The 17,609-nt window shown below is 40.2% G+C and overlaps 1 protein-coding gene across 4 annotated transcripts in view; it reads left to right on the forward strand.

Moving 5' to 3' along the window:
- tnn (tenascin N) overlaps positions 1-15,560 on the forward strand; it is a 39,518-nt gene extending 23,958 nt beyond the window's left edge. Inside the window, exons 10-22 of one of the 4 annotated variants that reach the window (XM_044369325.1) lie at positions 1,133-1,396; positions 1,917-2,180; positions 2,937-3,200; positions 3,725-3,988; positions 4,511-4,774; positions 6,615-6,878; positions 9,409-9,539; positions 10,219-10,357; positions 10,564-10,715; positions 10,819-10,915; positions 11,038-11,202; positions 11,799-11,962; positions 13,703-15,560. In XM_044369325.1, coding sequence (XP_044225260.1) covers positions 1,133-1,396; positions 1,917-2,180; positions 2,937-3,200; positions 3,725-3,988; positions 4,511-4,774; positions 6,615-6,878; positions 9,409-9,539; positions 10,219-10,357; positions 10,564-10,715; positions 10,819-10,915; positions 11,038-11,202; positions 11,799-11,962; positions 13,703-13,852 — 2,582 coding nt within the window. In that variant the 3' untranslated portion in view covers positions 13,853-15,560. The remainder of the gene's footprint in view (positions 1-1,132; positions 1,397-1,916; positions 2,181-2,936; positions 3,201-3,724; positions 3,989-4,510; positions 4,775-6,614; positions 6,879-9,408; positions 9,540-10,218; positions 10,358-10,563; positions 10,716-10,818; positions 10,916-11,037; positions 11,203-11,798; positions 11,963-13,702) is intronic. The other 3 variants (XM_044369328.1, XM_044369327.1, XM_044369326.1) reach the window with 3 other exon arrangements.
- The last annotated feature ends 2,049 nt before the right edge of the window (positions 15,561-17,609 follow it).

Here is a 17,609-nt window from a genome sequence, read left to right on the forward strand (position 1 = left end):
TCTGAAGTGTCTTGAAACTCACTTTGCTAGCTGGTGATGGTAGAAGTGTTGTTTGAGATCTATGATATAGAGGGATACGGGAGGAGCAACTGTTGCTGTTTTTTTCTGTCATGAACAGAGAAAGATGAGGCTGAAATGTGTGAGTGAATTTATTTGTGGAATATGAAAGTGTTCACCTTCTGTGTTATTCAAAATCAAAGGGGTGTGCTTTTTACTGCACCTGTACCCACACATTTAGACATTGCAAACTAATGTAAAATCTTACAATATGAACCAAATCTGCTAACAGTATCCCTGTAAGGGTAATTGTGCATTTAAAAACCCAAACAGACAACAACATGGTGAGCTGCCCTTAGTGTGCTGTCCAGTGTGAGAGCCCCAGAAGTAAATAGATCTACAGATATCCACCTCCATGATGTCCATACATATAATGGCTATTAATCAATTAATGATTAATGTCAATTATGGGTCATGTGGTAATTTGGAAAGATAGTGACATCCACCAAGTCTCTGAATGCAGCATATTCTAATGATGGCACATGAGCTGGTAAAAAATACTTTATGAGATCTCTCAATCAGTGTTATTGTAAGACAGAACAACAGTGGTTCTGATTCTTCTTAACAATAAGTGACAATAGGACAATGACTAACTTAACAATATTCTTCCATACTCGTTTGTTTGCAATAGTTGTGTAGTATTGCATGTTTTTATTAACATAGCTCATAGCGTACTAATAGTACAACTGCTTATGGAAAAATGTGATTTGATGTCAAACATGTATTCCTCAAAACAAAAATTGTCAAATAGGGTCATTATAGGTAATATTGAAATGTTTTAAACATAAAGAACTGTTTTCAATTAACCTAAATTTCATTTTTACAACAACACACAAACAAATCTGGTTTATGAGAAAATTACACATTTTTATTAAAATACCAAAAAACCCATTAACCTCTCCACTCAGTTCGATGCAAGTTTGACATCTTATACATTGTTTATAACTTCTTACACAATAACCATAAGGTTATGAGTTATGTGTGTACTGCTTTGTATCAGAGGTGTGTAGTTACTGTTATGTTTGCACTGAATGTAGTGATTAGTAGTCTTTACTAACCATAACTCCCCATGCAGAGCTGGACGCTCCTAGTAACGTCACGGCGCAAGATGAAACAGAGACCAGCTTCAGCGTGTCTTGGGATCATGCGCAGGCCGAAATTGATGGCTACCTCCTAACCTACAGCTCTTCTGAGGGCTCGGGTGAGGAAATCCAAGTTGGGCCTGACAGCACCTCTTACATGCTGACTGGCCTGAAGCCTGGGGTCCTCTACACTGTCTACATCTGGTCCATCAAGGGAAACAAAGCCAGCAGGAAGATCTCAACACAAGCTCAGACAGGTCTTAAATCCAACAGTTTATGTTCAAATCTGAAGCACTTGATTACCTACTTGAAACCCTTTTTCCTGTGATTGACATCTTAATAACATAGTATTTGTCTTTAGGAGATCAAATAATATACAGATGGGTGACCCATTAAAAGAAAAAAAAAGAGCAACATAAAGTGTCTTATTAAAGTGTTGGACCACCAGGAGCCTCCAGAACAGCTTCAGTGCTGCTTGGCTTAGAGTCTACTGGAGGGATGAACACCATTCTTCCCAAAGATATTCCCTCATTTGGTATTTTGATGATGGGGATGGAGAACAATGTCTAACACGACCCTCCAAAGTTGTTCATTTGAGTTGCAAACTGGTGACTGTGAGGGTCAGAGCTTATGTTTCACACCATGTTCATCAAACCATTCAGTGACCCCTCCTGCCCCGCATTTGTTATGTTTCTCTGCTCATACCTTGTCACCCATCTGTATATTGTAGTTTGCATCAGTAGTGCACTGATATCTTCTACTAACATCTTCCTATAGAACTGGATGCTCCTGCTAACCTCTTAGCCCGAGATGAAACAGAGTCCAGCTTCAGTGTGACATGGGATCGTGCCCAAGCAGAAATTGATGGCTACATCCTAACCTACAACTCCTCTGAGGGCTCTAGTGTGGAAATCCCTCTGGGCCCAGATAGCACCTCTTACAGTCTGACTGGCCTGAGGCCTGGGCTCCTCTACACTGTCTACATATGGGCCATCAAGGGAAGCAAAGTCAGCAAGAAGATCTCAACACAAGCTCAGACAGGTCTTAAATCCAACAGTTTATGTTCAAATCTGAAGCACTTGATTATCTGATTTTGAGGAAACCCTTTTTCCTGTGATTGACATATTAATGACGTAGTATTTGTCTGTGGGAGATTAAATAATATACATATGGGTGACCCATTAAAAGAAAAAAAAGAACAACATAAAGTGTCTTATTAAAGTGTTGGACCACCAGGAGCCTCCAGAACAGCTTTGTTGCTTCTTGGCTTAGAGTCTACTGGAGGGATGAACATCATTCTTCCCAAAGATATTCCCTTATTTGGTATTTTGATGATGGGGATGTTCAATTCCAAAGCCCTTGATTATCTGATTTGAAGGAAACACTTTTTTCTGTGATTGGCATCTTCTGAACATAGTATTTGTCTGCAAAACAACATCACGTGTCATAGTAAAGTTTTTGGCCACCAGGAGCCTCCAGAACAGCTTCAGTGCTGCTTGGCTTAGAGTCTACTGGAGGGATGAACACCATTCTTCCCAAGGATATTCCCTAATTTGGTATTCTGATGATGGTGATGGAGAACACTGTCTAACATGACCCTCTAAAGTTGTTCATTTGAGTTGCAAACTGGTGACTGTGAGGGTCAGATCTTATGTTTCATGCCCTGTTCATCAAACACTCAGTGACCCCTCCTGCCCTGCCTATGCTATGTTTCTCCGCTCATACCTTGTCACCCATCTGTATATTGTAGTTTGCATCAGTAGTGCATTAATATCTTCTACTAACATCTTCCTATAGAACTGGATGCTCCTGCTAACCTCTTAGCCCGAGATGAAACAGAGACCAGCTTCAGCGTGTCATGGGATCGTGTCCAGGCAGAAATTGATGGCTACATCCTAACCTACAGCTCTTCTGAGGGCTCTAGTGGGGAAATCCCTCTGGGCCCAGATAGCACCTCTTACAGTCTGACTGGCCTGAGGCCTGGGGTCCTCTACACTGTCTACATCTGGGCCATCAAGGGAAACAAAGTCAGCAAGAAGATCTCGACACAAGCTGAGACAGGTCTTAAATCCAACAGTTTATGTTCAAATCCAAAGCACTTGATTATCTGATTTGAAGGAAATTCTTTTCCCTATGATTGACATCTTAATAACGTAGTATTTGTCTGTAGGAGATCAAATAATATACAGATGGTTGACCCATTAAAAGAAAAAAAAAGAACAACATAAAGTGTCTTATTAAAGTGTTGGACCACCAGGAGCCTCCAGAACAGCTTCAGTGCTGTTTGGCTTAGAGTCTACTGGAGGGATGAACACCATTCTTCCCAAAAATATTCCCTAATTTGGTATTTTGATGATGGTGATGGAGAACACTGTCTAACATGACCCTCTAAAGTTGTTCATTTGGGTTGCAAACTGGTGACTGTGAGGGTCAGAGCTTATGTTTCATGCCCTGTTCATCAAACACTCAGTGACCCCTCCTGCCCTGCCTATGCTATGTTTCTCCGCTTATACCTTGTCACCCATCTGTATATTGTAGTTTGCATCAGTAGTGCATTAATATCTTCTACTAACATCTTCCTATAGAACTGGATGCTCCTGCTAACCTCTTAGCCCGAGATGAAACAGAGTCCAGCTTCAGCGTGTCATGGGATCGGGTCCAGGCAGAAATTGATGGCTACATCCTAACCTACAGCTCTTCTGAGGGCTCTAGTGGGGAAATCCCTCTGGGCCCAGATAGCACCTCTTACAGTCTGACTGGCCTGAGGCCTGGGGTCCTCTACACTGTCTACATCTGGGCCATCAAGGGAAACAAAGTCAGCAGGAAGATCTCGACACAAGCTCAGACAGGTCTTAAATCCAATAGTTTATGTTCAAATCTGAAGCACTTGATTATCTGATTTGAAGGAAACTTTTCTCTATGATTGACATCTTAATAATGTAGTATTTGTCTGTAGGAGATCAAATAATATACAGATGGTTGACCCATTAAAAGAAAAAAAAGAACAACATAAAGTGTCTTATTAAAGTGTTGGACCACCAGGAGCCTCCAGAATAGCTTCAGTGCTTCTTGGCTTAGAGTCTACTGGAGGGATGAACACCATTCTTCCCAAAGATATTCCCTCATTTGGTATTTTGATGATGGTGATGGAGAACAATGTCTAACACGACCCTCCAAAGTTGTTCATTTGGGTTGCGAACTGGTGACTGTGAGGGTCAGAGCTTATGTTTCACATCATGTTCATCAAACCATTCAGTGACCCCTCCTGCCCCGCATTTGTTATGTTTCTCCGCTCATACCTTGTCACCCATCTGTAAATTGTAGTTTGCATCAGTAGTGTATTAATATCTTCTACTAACATTTTCCTATAGAACTGGATGCTCCTGCTAACCTCTTAGCCCGAGATGAAACAGAGACCAGCTTCAGCGTATCATGGGATCGTGTCCGGGCAGAAATTGATGGCTATGTCCTAACCTACACCTCCTCTGAGGGCTCTAGTGGGGAAATCCCTCTGGGCCCAGATAGCACCTCTTACAGTCTGACTGGCCTGAGGCCTGGAGTCCTCTACACCGTCTACGTCTGGGCCGTCAAGGGAATCAAAGCCAGCAGGAAGATCTCGACACAAGCTGAGACAGGTTTCAAATATCAAATTACCTGACCATTATATCCATTTTGAATACACCAGCTCTTCAAACACCCTATAATTACAGGTGTTTTGAAATACAAGACAACTCCCTTGTAAACCTCCCAAAAAAATAAGTGTGTTTTCTCACATGGTAGACTAATCAGAGTCAGCTTGTTTGTTTAAAGTAGTTTTCCAATGTATCCATCCATCAGTTCATCCATCTACTTGCCAACTGCTTATGCAGGTCACGGCGAGCAAAGCAGCCCAGACATCCTTTCCCCCAATAACTTGCTCCAGCTCTTCCTGAGCACTCCCATGCCAGCTCAGAGGTATAATTCCGCCAGCATGTGCTGGGACTAACCTGCGGTTTCCTCACAGTCAGTCATGCCTGGAGCATAAAGAGGCCCTCAGAGCCGTTCTTTCGAAGTGTCCAAAACACCTCTACCTGCTACTGTTGAGGAGCAGCTGCTCCACACAGTTCCTCTCAAATCAAAAATCCTAACTATGTCAGACTGAGGGCATCCAACATATTGGGGAACATCATTTCAGCCTTTGTTTAAATTTAACAATGTGATCCTCTCAGTTACTGCACTACCTAAAGTTTGTGACAACAGGTGAAGGATGGATTGAATATTGGCTCAGCTGTCTCTTTACTAGCATGACCTGATATAATGTCTGCATTTCTATTATTCCCCAAACTTTTAATCGTTCTCCTATATCCTCTAACAAGCCGAAATCCAATCCGAGATATGCGAATGGACAACCCATTGAACAACCATAGCAACAACTCTAGCAACAAATACTGCAAAATGGACATCTGAATGACAATCTGACATCAGTTCAATGGGAAAGTAGAGGTAACTTTGCAAATGGAGTGTTCAGAGCAGGCTGAAGCCCTGGCTTTTGACTTTCAGGGAGCTCACGTTTTGGAACTTTGACCATATTTAACAGACATCCGACAATATAACAGTATATAAATGACAGAAAATTACAAACAGTCCCCTTTAAATATACAATCCAAGTTTTTCTCCCTGCAACAAATAACTGGTAATAAGTTTGGTTCAAAGACAGATGCTGTGTCCAGAGCTCAGCCCAAAAATATTTATTGAGTGTCTCTCAACCCCATCCATTAGCTCAGTCTCTCTCTCCTCCAGAGTGGAGAGAATACACCTTCAAAGTCACTTTTTGATGGCATGTTTGACATCGCTGAAATCTGCTCTGTCTGTGCCACATAGCCCCAGAATCCCAGCATTTCTGGCTGAGCTACAAGGTTCACCCAGATTCCGGCTGGGTTCCAGGAATGGGCTCCCGTGTCCATTTTTCATGGAAAAATTCTCTAAGCTTTTGTTTTAACCATGACTCCATATGCTGAACTGGATGCTCATATGAATCTCTTGGTGTAAGATGAAAGAGAGCATGTCATCAATGAGTCATGAGACCACATGCAGTCAGAAAAAAAGGAACGTACAGTAGTTTTAGCTACTGTTCTGATGAAAGCTCAAGGCCCTCGATGGGGCCTGATACTCCCTTTAACTGCCTGAGATCTTGCGTCACTTACCTTTCAACTGTCAAGGCATGCAAAGCTAGCATGAAGATTTAAATGCAGGCTGAGACAAGTTTCTACATTTGATATTGATCTATTGGTCAATTTATTTAAAATATGATCTTTTATGTTTGTTATATTGCATGTTTTTAGCTAAAAATCATTCTTTATTTACTCACTGTCATTTAGTAATGTTATTAGAAAATGCACACTAAATTATTTGATTTCTCCTTTCAGTGAGAAATGAAACAATACATCTTGTACTGTAGTTTGCATCATAACCACCTCTACTAACATCTTCCTATAGAACTGGATGCTCCTGCTAACCTCTTAGCCCGAGATGAAACAGAGTCCAGCTTCAGCGTGTCATGGGATCGGGTCCAGGCAGAAATTGATGGCTACGTCCTAACCTACAGCTCCTCTGAGGGCTCTAGTGGGGAAATCCCAGTTGGGCCTGACAGCACCTCTTACAGTCTGACTGGCTTGAGGCCTGGAGTCCTCTACACTGTCTACGTCTGGGCCATCAAGGGAAACAAATCCACCAGGAAGATTTCAACAGAAGCTGAGACAGGTTAATACACTATCAGGCAGGATTTTCTTTTGGTAATATTAAAGACCCATTTTCTTTTGAAAAGGCAGTTCATCATTTAACACCTAAAGTGGTGAAGATAAATTAATGATAAGCTAACTTCATAGTACAAAGACCTTTTATCACTTTTTTACCTTCTTTGTGGCAGTCAAGATTTCTGCATTCATTGATACAAAGAGGCACAGAGGTTAAGCAGTTTATATACGGAAAACTATCCTGATAAATGTGATCTGATCCTGGACCTTTCCAGTAAAAGTAGGCCTCAGTCTGATGTTTATATGAGACAGCAGTGAAAATGGTAAATCTGTCAATTTATGCTTAAATCACAGATCTCTGCAGGGGGTGTGAAGTCCACCCCCCACAGACAAAGGCGAATGTGGGACTTCACAGGCTGTAAACAGCTGTTAACTGCTGGGAATTAGTGAGGTCTACAGGCATTCACAGGGCTGAAAATCTGTTTTTTCATGCAGTGAATATTATTCTCATATTGACAGGAGGTGAAAAACATAGAAACAAAACTAGATTACATCCTGAAGTCATAATTTTTAAGTTTTAGCATGGCTGTACATTGATAAAAGAACATTTTCTATGTGTAACATACTAAACCAATGTAACAATGCAAATGCATACAGCCACATTCTAGAAATAGCATTCCTACAAGGTATCAAAACGCCAAGTTGCCTTTCAGTAATGACTCCCAGGTATTGTTCAGGTTACTGTTGTATTATTGTTAAATACAAAAACCATAGTCTGAGAATGCTGATAAGAATTTCAGTCAGTCAGGTTCTGCTACATGTTGCTCTAACTTGTGGAAAGAATGGTTCTACAGAAGCAGAGACAGGTTACTGGCACAGGCACAGGAAAGTTAATACCTTTCTGAAGACGACAAGGACTAATTTAATTCCTATGAAGGTGATCAGAAATTTCATGATGTTAATTTCAGCAAAATTCCTTGAATTGGGTTTTGGAATCCTGACTGTTTTATTATCCTCTGACACGCATGATAAACACAGGTGTCAAAGGTTAAGTATCAGGGGTCAGGGAAAGCATCTGGGTGATTCACTTTGGTCCTAAACCTCTCATTATATGTGGAATTTATGGAGTTTTTTTAGTAAATGTACAGTAAAGTGTACCTTTATATTTGATCTGTGTAATTTTCAAAACAACCAGTACTGTCAAAAATAGTAATTCAAACAAACCATAGTAGTCTACCGAATTTTGTAGACACCTGAAAACCAGTTGGACATAGGGATTTATTTCTTTATTTATTCATTCAGTAATAATGCTGTTTTTGCAAAACAACAATCCATCACTTCTTATGTCATATGACCTCTGATTTATTCAACTGCACATTTCTTACCCATTCAAAATCTGTTTAGTCTAAACTTCAGAACTGCCCGAAAGCACCAACACTTCTGTTCTGGCAGGAAATGCTTTCCACAGGCCAGGCCAGGTCACCGGGTATGTCTCGTAACTCAGTGTGGGATAAAAAAATAGCAGCAGCACCACATGGTGAATGGGTTACAACGGGTATCTTTGTGTGAGCCAGATGATCTGTAAAATCACCTGGGAGCTCTAAGTGAAAGCTGGATCTTTTTCAATTAGGCAGCAAAGGCCAGAGTTTTGGATTATAAACTTGTCTCGTCGTAACTCATTAGCAACCATCGGTGGCTACAGACCAATGCCATGCTGGATTCAAATAGGAAAGCCATTGTGTCAAAAGAAATCATCTGGGATACATAAAAGCATGTGTTATTACATTTGTGACTTTATTGGGCCTAGTAACAGGCACCATTAATGTGTCAGTTGGAGCTGTCTCAAACCAACACCAGTGCGTTTCATAGACTTTTTCATGAGCTGCATTCCACTAATGGTACCAAAGGTGCTACTAAATTTGCCACTATTCACACTATTTTCTCCAATTACAATTTAATTACCACAAAGCTGTTTAATGTTTTCACTGATCTTAAAAGTTACTATTCGATAATTCCTAAATAAAGGCAGTGTTAGCCTCAATCAAACCGTATTCTACTTTTTCTCTTAGCAGAAGAGCACTAAAAGTATAACTCTTGACGTGAGTTAATAATAGATTGCTTGGGTTGATTTTGCTCTTCATGGTGGCATACACTTACTCCAATATCTTGAGCCATGGGAGGTTAAGTCTCCCACTGTTACAGCAGGCGTCTTCGTGTCAGACAAATTATTTCAGCATCTGTTTCAGGCCAAGCCTCCAAAGCATTTAAATCAAGGAGACAATAACTGCTAACTGTTTATCTGTAGAGGCAAATTGTAACTTTGCATGCAGATGTTAGTCATCTCTGGCGTTGAGCTTCAGGTAGAGAGAGGCAAAGAAGAGAAGTCAGTCACAATTATTTTCCCCTGTTTTACACTCCAATGAAAGCAGCACCAAAATCCTCCTATTACCCAACCTTGAGCTGAGTTGATAATGAGCATTCAGTACACACTGTGTTCTTGTGCTGTCATCTGCTTTGATGTACACTCTAACCCACAGATATTGATGCCCCGAGGGACCTGAAGGCCACAGATGTGACGCTGGAGTCTGCTTTTTTGACCTGGATCCCTCCTCTGGCTGACATTGATGGGTACATCCTCACCTACAGAGATGAGGATAGCACCATGGAGGTACTGAGCCACAAGGGTGAAAACACACACATAATTACGCAGAGGGAGAGAGACAGACTTTACACATTTTCCTACAATGCAGTATAATAATGCCACAGCTAAGGTATTGAACTTTTTATCTCACAGTTTGGAAATACAGAAATAAACTACTCTGTATCACGGTATGTTTATATTGATTATTATCCAACAAAGTGGAAAACTGACAGCGTAGGAGGATATACAAAACCTCTTATTCTGTATCAGATAAAAGCAGAGCCACCATGTAGAGTCCTGCAGCAAAAGAGGAATGACAAACCACACAACACTGAATTTATTTTAAGCTCTGTTTTTGCCAAAGCTTTAAAATAGCAAATGGACGCATGTTTGTACTGTTTGAAGCAGGCTGAGGCTAAAGGTGAATGTTCTCAGTAGAACACTGACCTCTTGTGGCCAAAAATGACATTAATCTACTAGAAGTAATAAGCACACAGATGGTGTTACTGATCTTTTCCTTGATATTCCTTGAATTATTGAGGAGCCAACATCATGCCTGTGTCCAAATGAAATTTAAAACACTCATTTTAATGTAATTTCATCATGTCAGGAACACTATATACAAAATTATATATAACATAAGACTATTATGTTACTATGTATTATACTGAGTCAGTAAGATTAATTTGTTGTGTTTTGTGGTCAGGCTGTTGAAAAGCAGCTCGGAGCTGGCGAGAGCAGTTTTGCTGTATCCAGTCTGGAGATGGGCAAGAGATACATCGTCACCATCATTGCTTACAGGGGGAGCAAGAGGAGCAGGGTGGTAGAGACCATCTTCAGAACAGGTCTGTACTGTGTATGCAGCTTCAGTCACTGCTGTCAGCTCCAAGTCTACGGATAACATGCATAATTCTGCATCCTGTCACAGTACATTGCTGTCTTTTTTGTCATTTGTCGATGTTCTATAACGTTATGTTGCACTTTAATGTGATTTTACATCATGAGAGTTACGCGAACATTACTAATGTTCATTTCACATCCTCCTCCCTAGTTGGTCTTTTGTACCCCTTCCCCATGGACTGCATTCAGATCATGAAGAATGGCAATAAGAAGAGTGGCATCTACACTGTCTATATCAACAATGACCGATCCAAACCAATAGAAGTCTACTGCGACATGGACACTGATGGAGGCGGCTGGCTGGTACAAATGATTAATAAGTGAAGACGATAGACATATTAGTGGGAAACAACAACCAAAAGTAAACATTTGCAGTCAGTGAACATCTTGTGCTTGCTGCTTTCAGATGCTGCAGCGCCGTACCACTGGCAAGCTGGACTTTATGAAACGCTGGAGACAGTACATTGCAGGTTTTGGCAACATGACAGACGAGTTCTGGATTGGTAAGCGCTCCAGTGTTCTCAGGGGTTTTTCTGCAGACACTGAAACATGCACATTTAATGAGTAATCGAGTACCAGAGTGTCTTTTCTCTCTTTTACATTCTCTGGCTGTGTGTTCCCTCAGGTCTGGATAAGATATATGAGCTCACCAACACTCCCACCCAGTATGAGTTGAGGTTTGACTTGGGCCTCGGCTCAGAGAGGGTGTACGCTGTGTACGACAACTTTAAGATCGCCCCAGTCAAGCAGAAGTTCAAGCTCACTATTGGCAAATACAGCGGAACAGCAGGTGGGCTTTTGCTCTTAAAATCCTCTCCAAGCCACAAGCAATATAAATACTGTAGCTTTGAAGGCTTATATTTTCTCTCTGGCACTTAACTCAAGTAGAGGGACTTATAGAGAAGAAGAGACGGTAAGGATGGTAATAAGATAGACAAGGGTGGGAATGTAAGGGTTTCAAGCAGTGGGCACACCCATCATGCCATGGGGTGCTGAGAAAAGCAAATACACACCAACAGCAGGTGGGATATTTGTTTCAGAAACTTATATTCAGTCAGTAATAGACAGTTGCTATAGAGGGAAGGCAGTATCTGACAAAGGCAGGGTTTTAGTAGGCTTTGAAGCCAGACAGATACAGACTCACAACAGCGGGATGCTGTGTCTACACATACCACAGTGTGCTGAGACAACATATACTGTGCTACTGTATCTCTCTATTTTTGGCATTTTATTAAATTTCTTCCATCTGTGAGCAGATGGAGGCAGCAAGCTCTGTGAATATATTGCGAGTAGAGGAAAGATGAACTGCATAGAGACGCTTCTTTAGAGTTTTGAACATTTCAACAGTGCTAATTATTATTGTTTATCATTGTTGACGATCCCTAGGTGATGCTATGACGTACCATCAAGGTCGACCCTGGACAACTGTTGATTCAGATAATGACATCGCCCTGGGTAACTGTGCCCTGACCCACCGTGGCGCCTGGTGGTACAAAAACTGTCACCTGGCCAACCTCAACGGCAAATGGGGTGACAACAGGCACAGTATGGTGAGTGAGCAGGGAGGCAGCTCTGCACTGCTGTTTTATTGGATCATGCATGCAAAATGTGATTTTGAAGAACAAAAATAATTATTTTTCTAGATTTTCATGTCATGTCAAGTCAATTTGATAAATATAACCCAATATCACAAATCACAAATTTGCTCAAGGTGTACAGCATACAACACCCTCAATTCAGATAAAGGAGGAGGGGCAATGGAGGACGGATCTCTCCTCCAGAATGGACAGACATGTAGTTGCGTGTTGTGTGAGAGCAAAAATACAATATGAAAAATCGGGATGACGAAATCATGTAAATGCAAATCATCATACATCTTCAAAATGAATTTTTATCTGAAGTGCATTAAATCATACTGTAACTTTATTGACATAAATACAGGATTGTTAAACATGACGCACAAGGTTTTTAAGTAACCTCTGATTTCAGGTGTGGTGTGCCTTTAGACCAATAGGTGGCAGTGAGTATTATGTGATGACAGATTTATACTTCCCCAAGTTACCAGTTACAGCTATTTTTTACAGTCTATGTTTACAGCAAGAGACAAGGCTGTCAAACCCGCATTCTACCAAGACCCGCCCCTACTCTGCCTCTGATTGGCTCATGCCTAAACCTAATCGACCCAACCAACAAAGGCAACGAGTACTAGCCAATCAGAGGCAGAGTAGGGCAGGTCTTCGTGGAATGCAGGTGGGGAAAAAAATAAGGTCTATCAAACATCACGCCCTCACTCCTATTTTGCCTAATAATTTTATTCTCTGTCTTTGTGTGAAGTTCTACCATTTAAATCGGCTTCATTAAGTTAAGATATATTGTTGTCAAAACAATATTGATCTTTGATAGTTGTGGATCCCAAAACTGTATTACAGTCCTTTGGTCTGAGTGGCAAATAAAGTTTTCTTTGAGTGTTGTTCTTGATTAACTCAACAGTTATTGGTTTCAGCACTCAGATTTTATCACAAAGTTTGGAAGTTTTTTTTTCTTTTCATTTTTCATTATGTATACTTCAGCGAACTGCTTAAAGAAATACAGTTATGCAAAATGCATCTCGTGTTACTATTTGCAACTGCTGAAATGATACACAGCAACACAACAAAAATTAATGATTGGTATTTGACATTTTTTCTAAACCTACTTACAAAAAGGCAAAAAGGCAAAAAAAAAAAAAAAAAAAGCCGAGCAGGAGGCAGTTCCCTGGTCAGCAATCAAAGACAACTTCACCCCAGTCCACTTTAACTTATTTTGTTTTGGATTGTTGAGGTGAAGCAGAAGTGGCCTGAATCCATCAGCAGTGATAAGAAAACACATTTCTCACACCAGCTATAAACCATAAGTGTTTTTTACCAGGCTGATAGGGTAACAACAACAGTTATTAAGTCTAAGGGAGACTGATACTGAAGGAAATGCCAGAGGATTTCTCTGCTCTTGTCGAGATTTCATCCATAATATTGCTGCTGCAGATGTCTCCCGCAATGTTTGTCAGCAAAATGCAATAACAGTCAAAACAAGTTTGTATTCACATGAAATGAAGCTAGAGGCTGGTATTTATTAGTGTTTGTCATTCTGCCCGTCCGTCATGCCACCTGCCTCTTCTCCCTTTGTCTCCCTCATTTTACCCCCCTCTCCTCTCTTTCATCCCTCCTCCACCTTCTACTCTACTTTACTTTTACTCATTTCTCCCCTTCTTCGCTTCAATCTCTTTCTCACTCAATCTGTTGTCCCACTTTCAGGGAGTGAACTGGGAACCATGGAAGGGCCACCTGACATCCCTCGATTTCACAGAGATGAAGATCCGACCTCTGGGAGCCATGTCCAGCCGGAAAAGACGATCGTTGATGGCCAGAGAGAAGAACAGAAACAAAATCCTCCAAAAGAAATAGAAGGACACCTTCTACTTAAACCACACCAGCCGTCTTCTGCCGTATCAACCTGCCATCATGTTAGATTTAGGTTTATGTCTTCATATTCGTGCAGTTGAAAGAGTTCAGTGTGGATCACCTATAACCACCCATGAATTCCCACCATTCTACATGCCTAAGTGCCTCAAGTCTAGGACAATATTTACACTTTTTGGGCAAAGAGAGAATTGCTCAAAAGCAATAGTAACTTATTAGCTGTTTGTCTACAATGAGATTCACCAGTAATTCCTAGGTTTAGTGTGATTGTGGGAAAGCGGCAAATAGGAAGCTGCCTTGGAGTTGTTCTGAAGTGAACTGAAGTTGAACATTAAGTTGAGTTTAGTGTATCAGTTATAATGTCATTGTAATAAAACAAAAACTCATGTTTCACAGATTTTGGTAGAAAGCTAAAAAATCAGGAAACAGTGCATTTGAGGGAAATTGGAAACTGAAAATTCAGTTTCTTCGCCAATTACTGCATTCATTTTAAACTTTTTGGAAAAAAAATCTTAGGGCAGCAACCCAGGTTATTTGTATAATATTTGTTAATTTCATGTTTTAAGAGGAAATAGTAGCAGCTTTTCCTGTGTATAGTAGTATTGTCATAATAACATAAATTTAAAACAAAAAAGTGGTACCAACAGCTTGTGTGTTTTCTTCAAGAATCAGGTGCAGACGATTAGCAAGTTAGAGCCCTGAGTTTATTGATCATGACGCCGGCTGGCTGTGTCACATTAGACTGCCACTGTGCCTTAAACACTGTCACATCACATTACAGTAGCTGGTGTGGGACAAGCCAGAGAACAACAATGGATGGCTGTCTGGAATGGCCATATTGCTCCTGTTTTACGATCATATGATAGGGACAACGCATATCAATCAATGTAATGTGCCCTCATCAAACGTCAACAGGAATTAATTTCATCGGAGTTTGTCGCCTTATCCTCAGGAACTTAATGACCAAACTCTTGTTTTCAATCTGGAAAGGTGACAAATGTTATTAATACTGCTTTGACTTTGACTTTATTACTTAATTACATTTTTTTTACACTTTTATCACAAACTCTGTTGGTTTATGTGACAAGGACAGAAGACATCAATCAACCTTTCTGCTAATCTGCCAGAGCTGATTTGTAGTCCATGCCCCTCATAAATTGCATTCCCTAAGATGTCTTTTTAAGCCTTCATGGCCCATAAGGTTTTATTCCAGATAATTCCCAACCAGTCTTTTCAAGGTCAGAAGTTCACAAAGAAATCAGAATGAATATTTTCTGTATCAATTGTGTTGTCAAATCAACATTATAGCTCATTCATATTCATGCCACACATTCACAGAATGAATAAATAAAAAGTTTTTGTGACATGAAGACATTGTCATTTTCCTCATCTAAGGACAATTTGAGCTTTTTTATGGGGTGAACTATATAATTAATGAGCATGAGGCTCTATCTTTATGCTCCACAGATTTTAATGAAAATTTAGACTCTGCACACAGTTGATGTTTTGAAGACTGGGTATCTTACTATAGAAATGTCAGGAAGGATTTTATATATTTTTACTATTACTGTAGTGTCATATTACTGTGTTATTATTTAGCCACAATAACAATATAAGTCTATAGCCATACTAGCAGCTCTGTGAGACTGTACTTAAAACCCCATCCACTCAAAAATAAATTTTTCTTCCTACAGTTGGATGTTTGAGCTTCACTGTGCAGAATGCTGCATGTGCAGAGTTTGACACTAGAAGGTTGTTTCAACGTTCATCTGCTGATAGTGGAAATGTTCTCTGTGCTCATTGAAAATCTAATTTTAAGGGTTGGGCCTATGAGCAGGATTTGTGATAACTAGTTTGGAAGCAAATCTTGGTCCAGTAATCAATTTACACAAGTGTGATGTGGAAACTTGAAGCCTACAGTGCACAAACACTGAGAATGGACTTTACAGTGAAGTAAGAGACATCTTGTGTCCAGCAGTTAAACTTCTGGGTATTTTTATATGTCTTAAAATATGTCTGGAGAGGATCTTTGCAACAATGCTTGGAGCTAAATGCTAACATCAGCATGCTAACATGCTCAGAATGACAGTGCTAACAAGCTAATGTTTACCAGGTTTATATAATTTTTTTCATCTTAGTTCAGCATGTTAGCATGCTAACATTTGCCAAATTTAGTTAAATTTTACCTGATGATTAGTTTTTACAACTCATCCTGATGGGGACATTAATGTGTGTATCAAATTTCATGATCCATAATCAGACATTTCACTGGTGAAAACCAATCATGTCAAACTGATGGTGGTGCTAGATCCAAAGTCATTAGGATTCATCCTCAAGGCATGACTGTCTGGAGAATATGACGTGTCAATCCATCTTGTAGATGTGGGGATATTTCACTGGATGAGTGAAAAATCAGGAAAGTCAGTGGAATTCCACCTTTCAAGGACCATGAATGTCTGTATCAAATTTCACAGCAATCCATCCAAAACATGTCAAGATATTTCAGTCTGGAGCAAAGTGGTGGAGTTACTGACTGGCTGACATTGGCATCCCTAAACCTAAAAACTATAGAACAAGATATCCAAAGACTATCATTAGCTTTAGTTTCAACAATCTGCATCTATTCACAGTCTAACATAACTCAAGGTCCACCCACTATTTTTTTTGTGGAGATTTCAACCACACTCTTGATCAGTTTGCTCAGATTGCATTTTGAATATTTTGAGTTAACATTATAAATCTATTATGAAACCTGAATTTCACCTTGAATCTGTTCCTGTTAAGCCAATTGTAAGGTTGATGAATACACGAGTGCCGTTGATTTTCTCTATCTATGACTGCAGTGTTCCTAGAGTAGGCCATCATAATAACTTGAGCTACTACTTGCAGGAACTGATGACTGTTTGCCGTCTTGTCTAATAACAGTTTCCCAATTCTGTTTTTCCTAATCTGTAGATGGCAACAGCTCACTGGTTGCCTGGGAAGGAACCAAAACTGTACTGACAGAATATAAGCAGCAGATTACTCCTTTTAAACACAAAAAGATACAGCTATCAAACATAAACTGCTCAAACAACACCTCAGGAACATCACTTCATCCCCAAAGGCCAAAAGGACAAAGAGAAAAGAAAAACATTTTACTGTGTATTCATCAAAAACAAATTTGCAGCAGATATTCCTAGCATAGCATTTCATTTCAACTTTAAAATGAAATGTCTCACAAAAGCTCATTGATGGGAAAGGCCTTTTCAGCCACAGTGACTGCAAATTACTTTAAGGAGATTGGTTCCTGCCATTGCTCTGCAAGGCAAGTTGTTCTTTCCGTGCCAGGATAAACACAAAGGGGTGAAAGAGAAGTTTGCCCTTTCTCTTTCCCTCTCTCTCTTTCTCTTTCAGTCTCTCTCATATGTGTGTGTGTGTATAAATACAGTACAGTAGCATGCATACATACATTTGTCTGGCTGTGTTGGTCAGGTTGATACTTATGCCTGAGTTTCAGTGTGATGTATTTTTTCCATGACAGAACGTGGTTGTAACAAGGGAGTGTTTGTTTTAAGGGGTGGAGTGTGAGCTGTTCATGGAAAGAGAGAAGTGCAGACCAGAGAGAGGTCACAAAAGAGAAGAGAAGAGATGTCGAAATAGCCTATGAACTGTCACACAGCAAAAAAGCAAAAAAGTACCAAAATTACTAATGATGATGGTGCAAGTTCCTGTATTATGGGGTACATTATAGCTAAAGCAG

The sequence above is a fragment of the Thunnus albacares genome, chromosome 12 (genome assembly GCF_914725855.1).
Source record: "Thunnus albacares chromosome 12, fThuAlb1.1, whole genome shotgun sequence".
NCBI lineage: Eukaryota > Metazoa > Chordata > Actinopteri > Scombriformes > Scombridae > Thunnus > Thunnus albacares.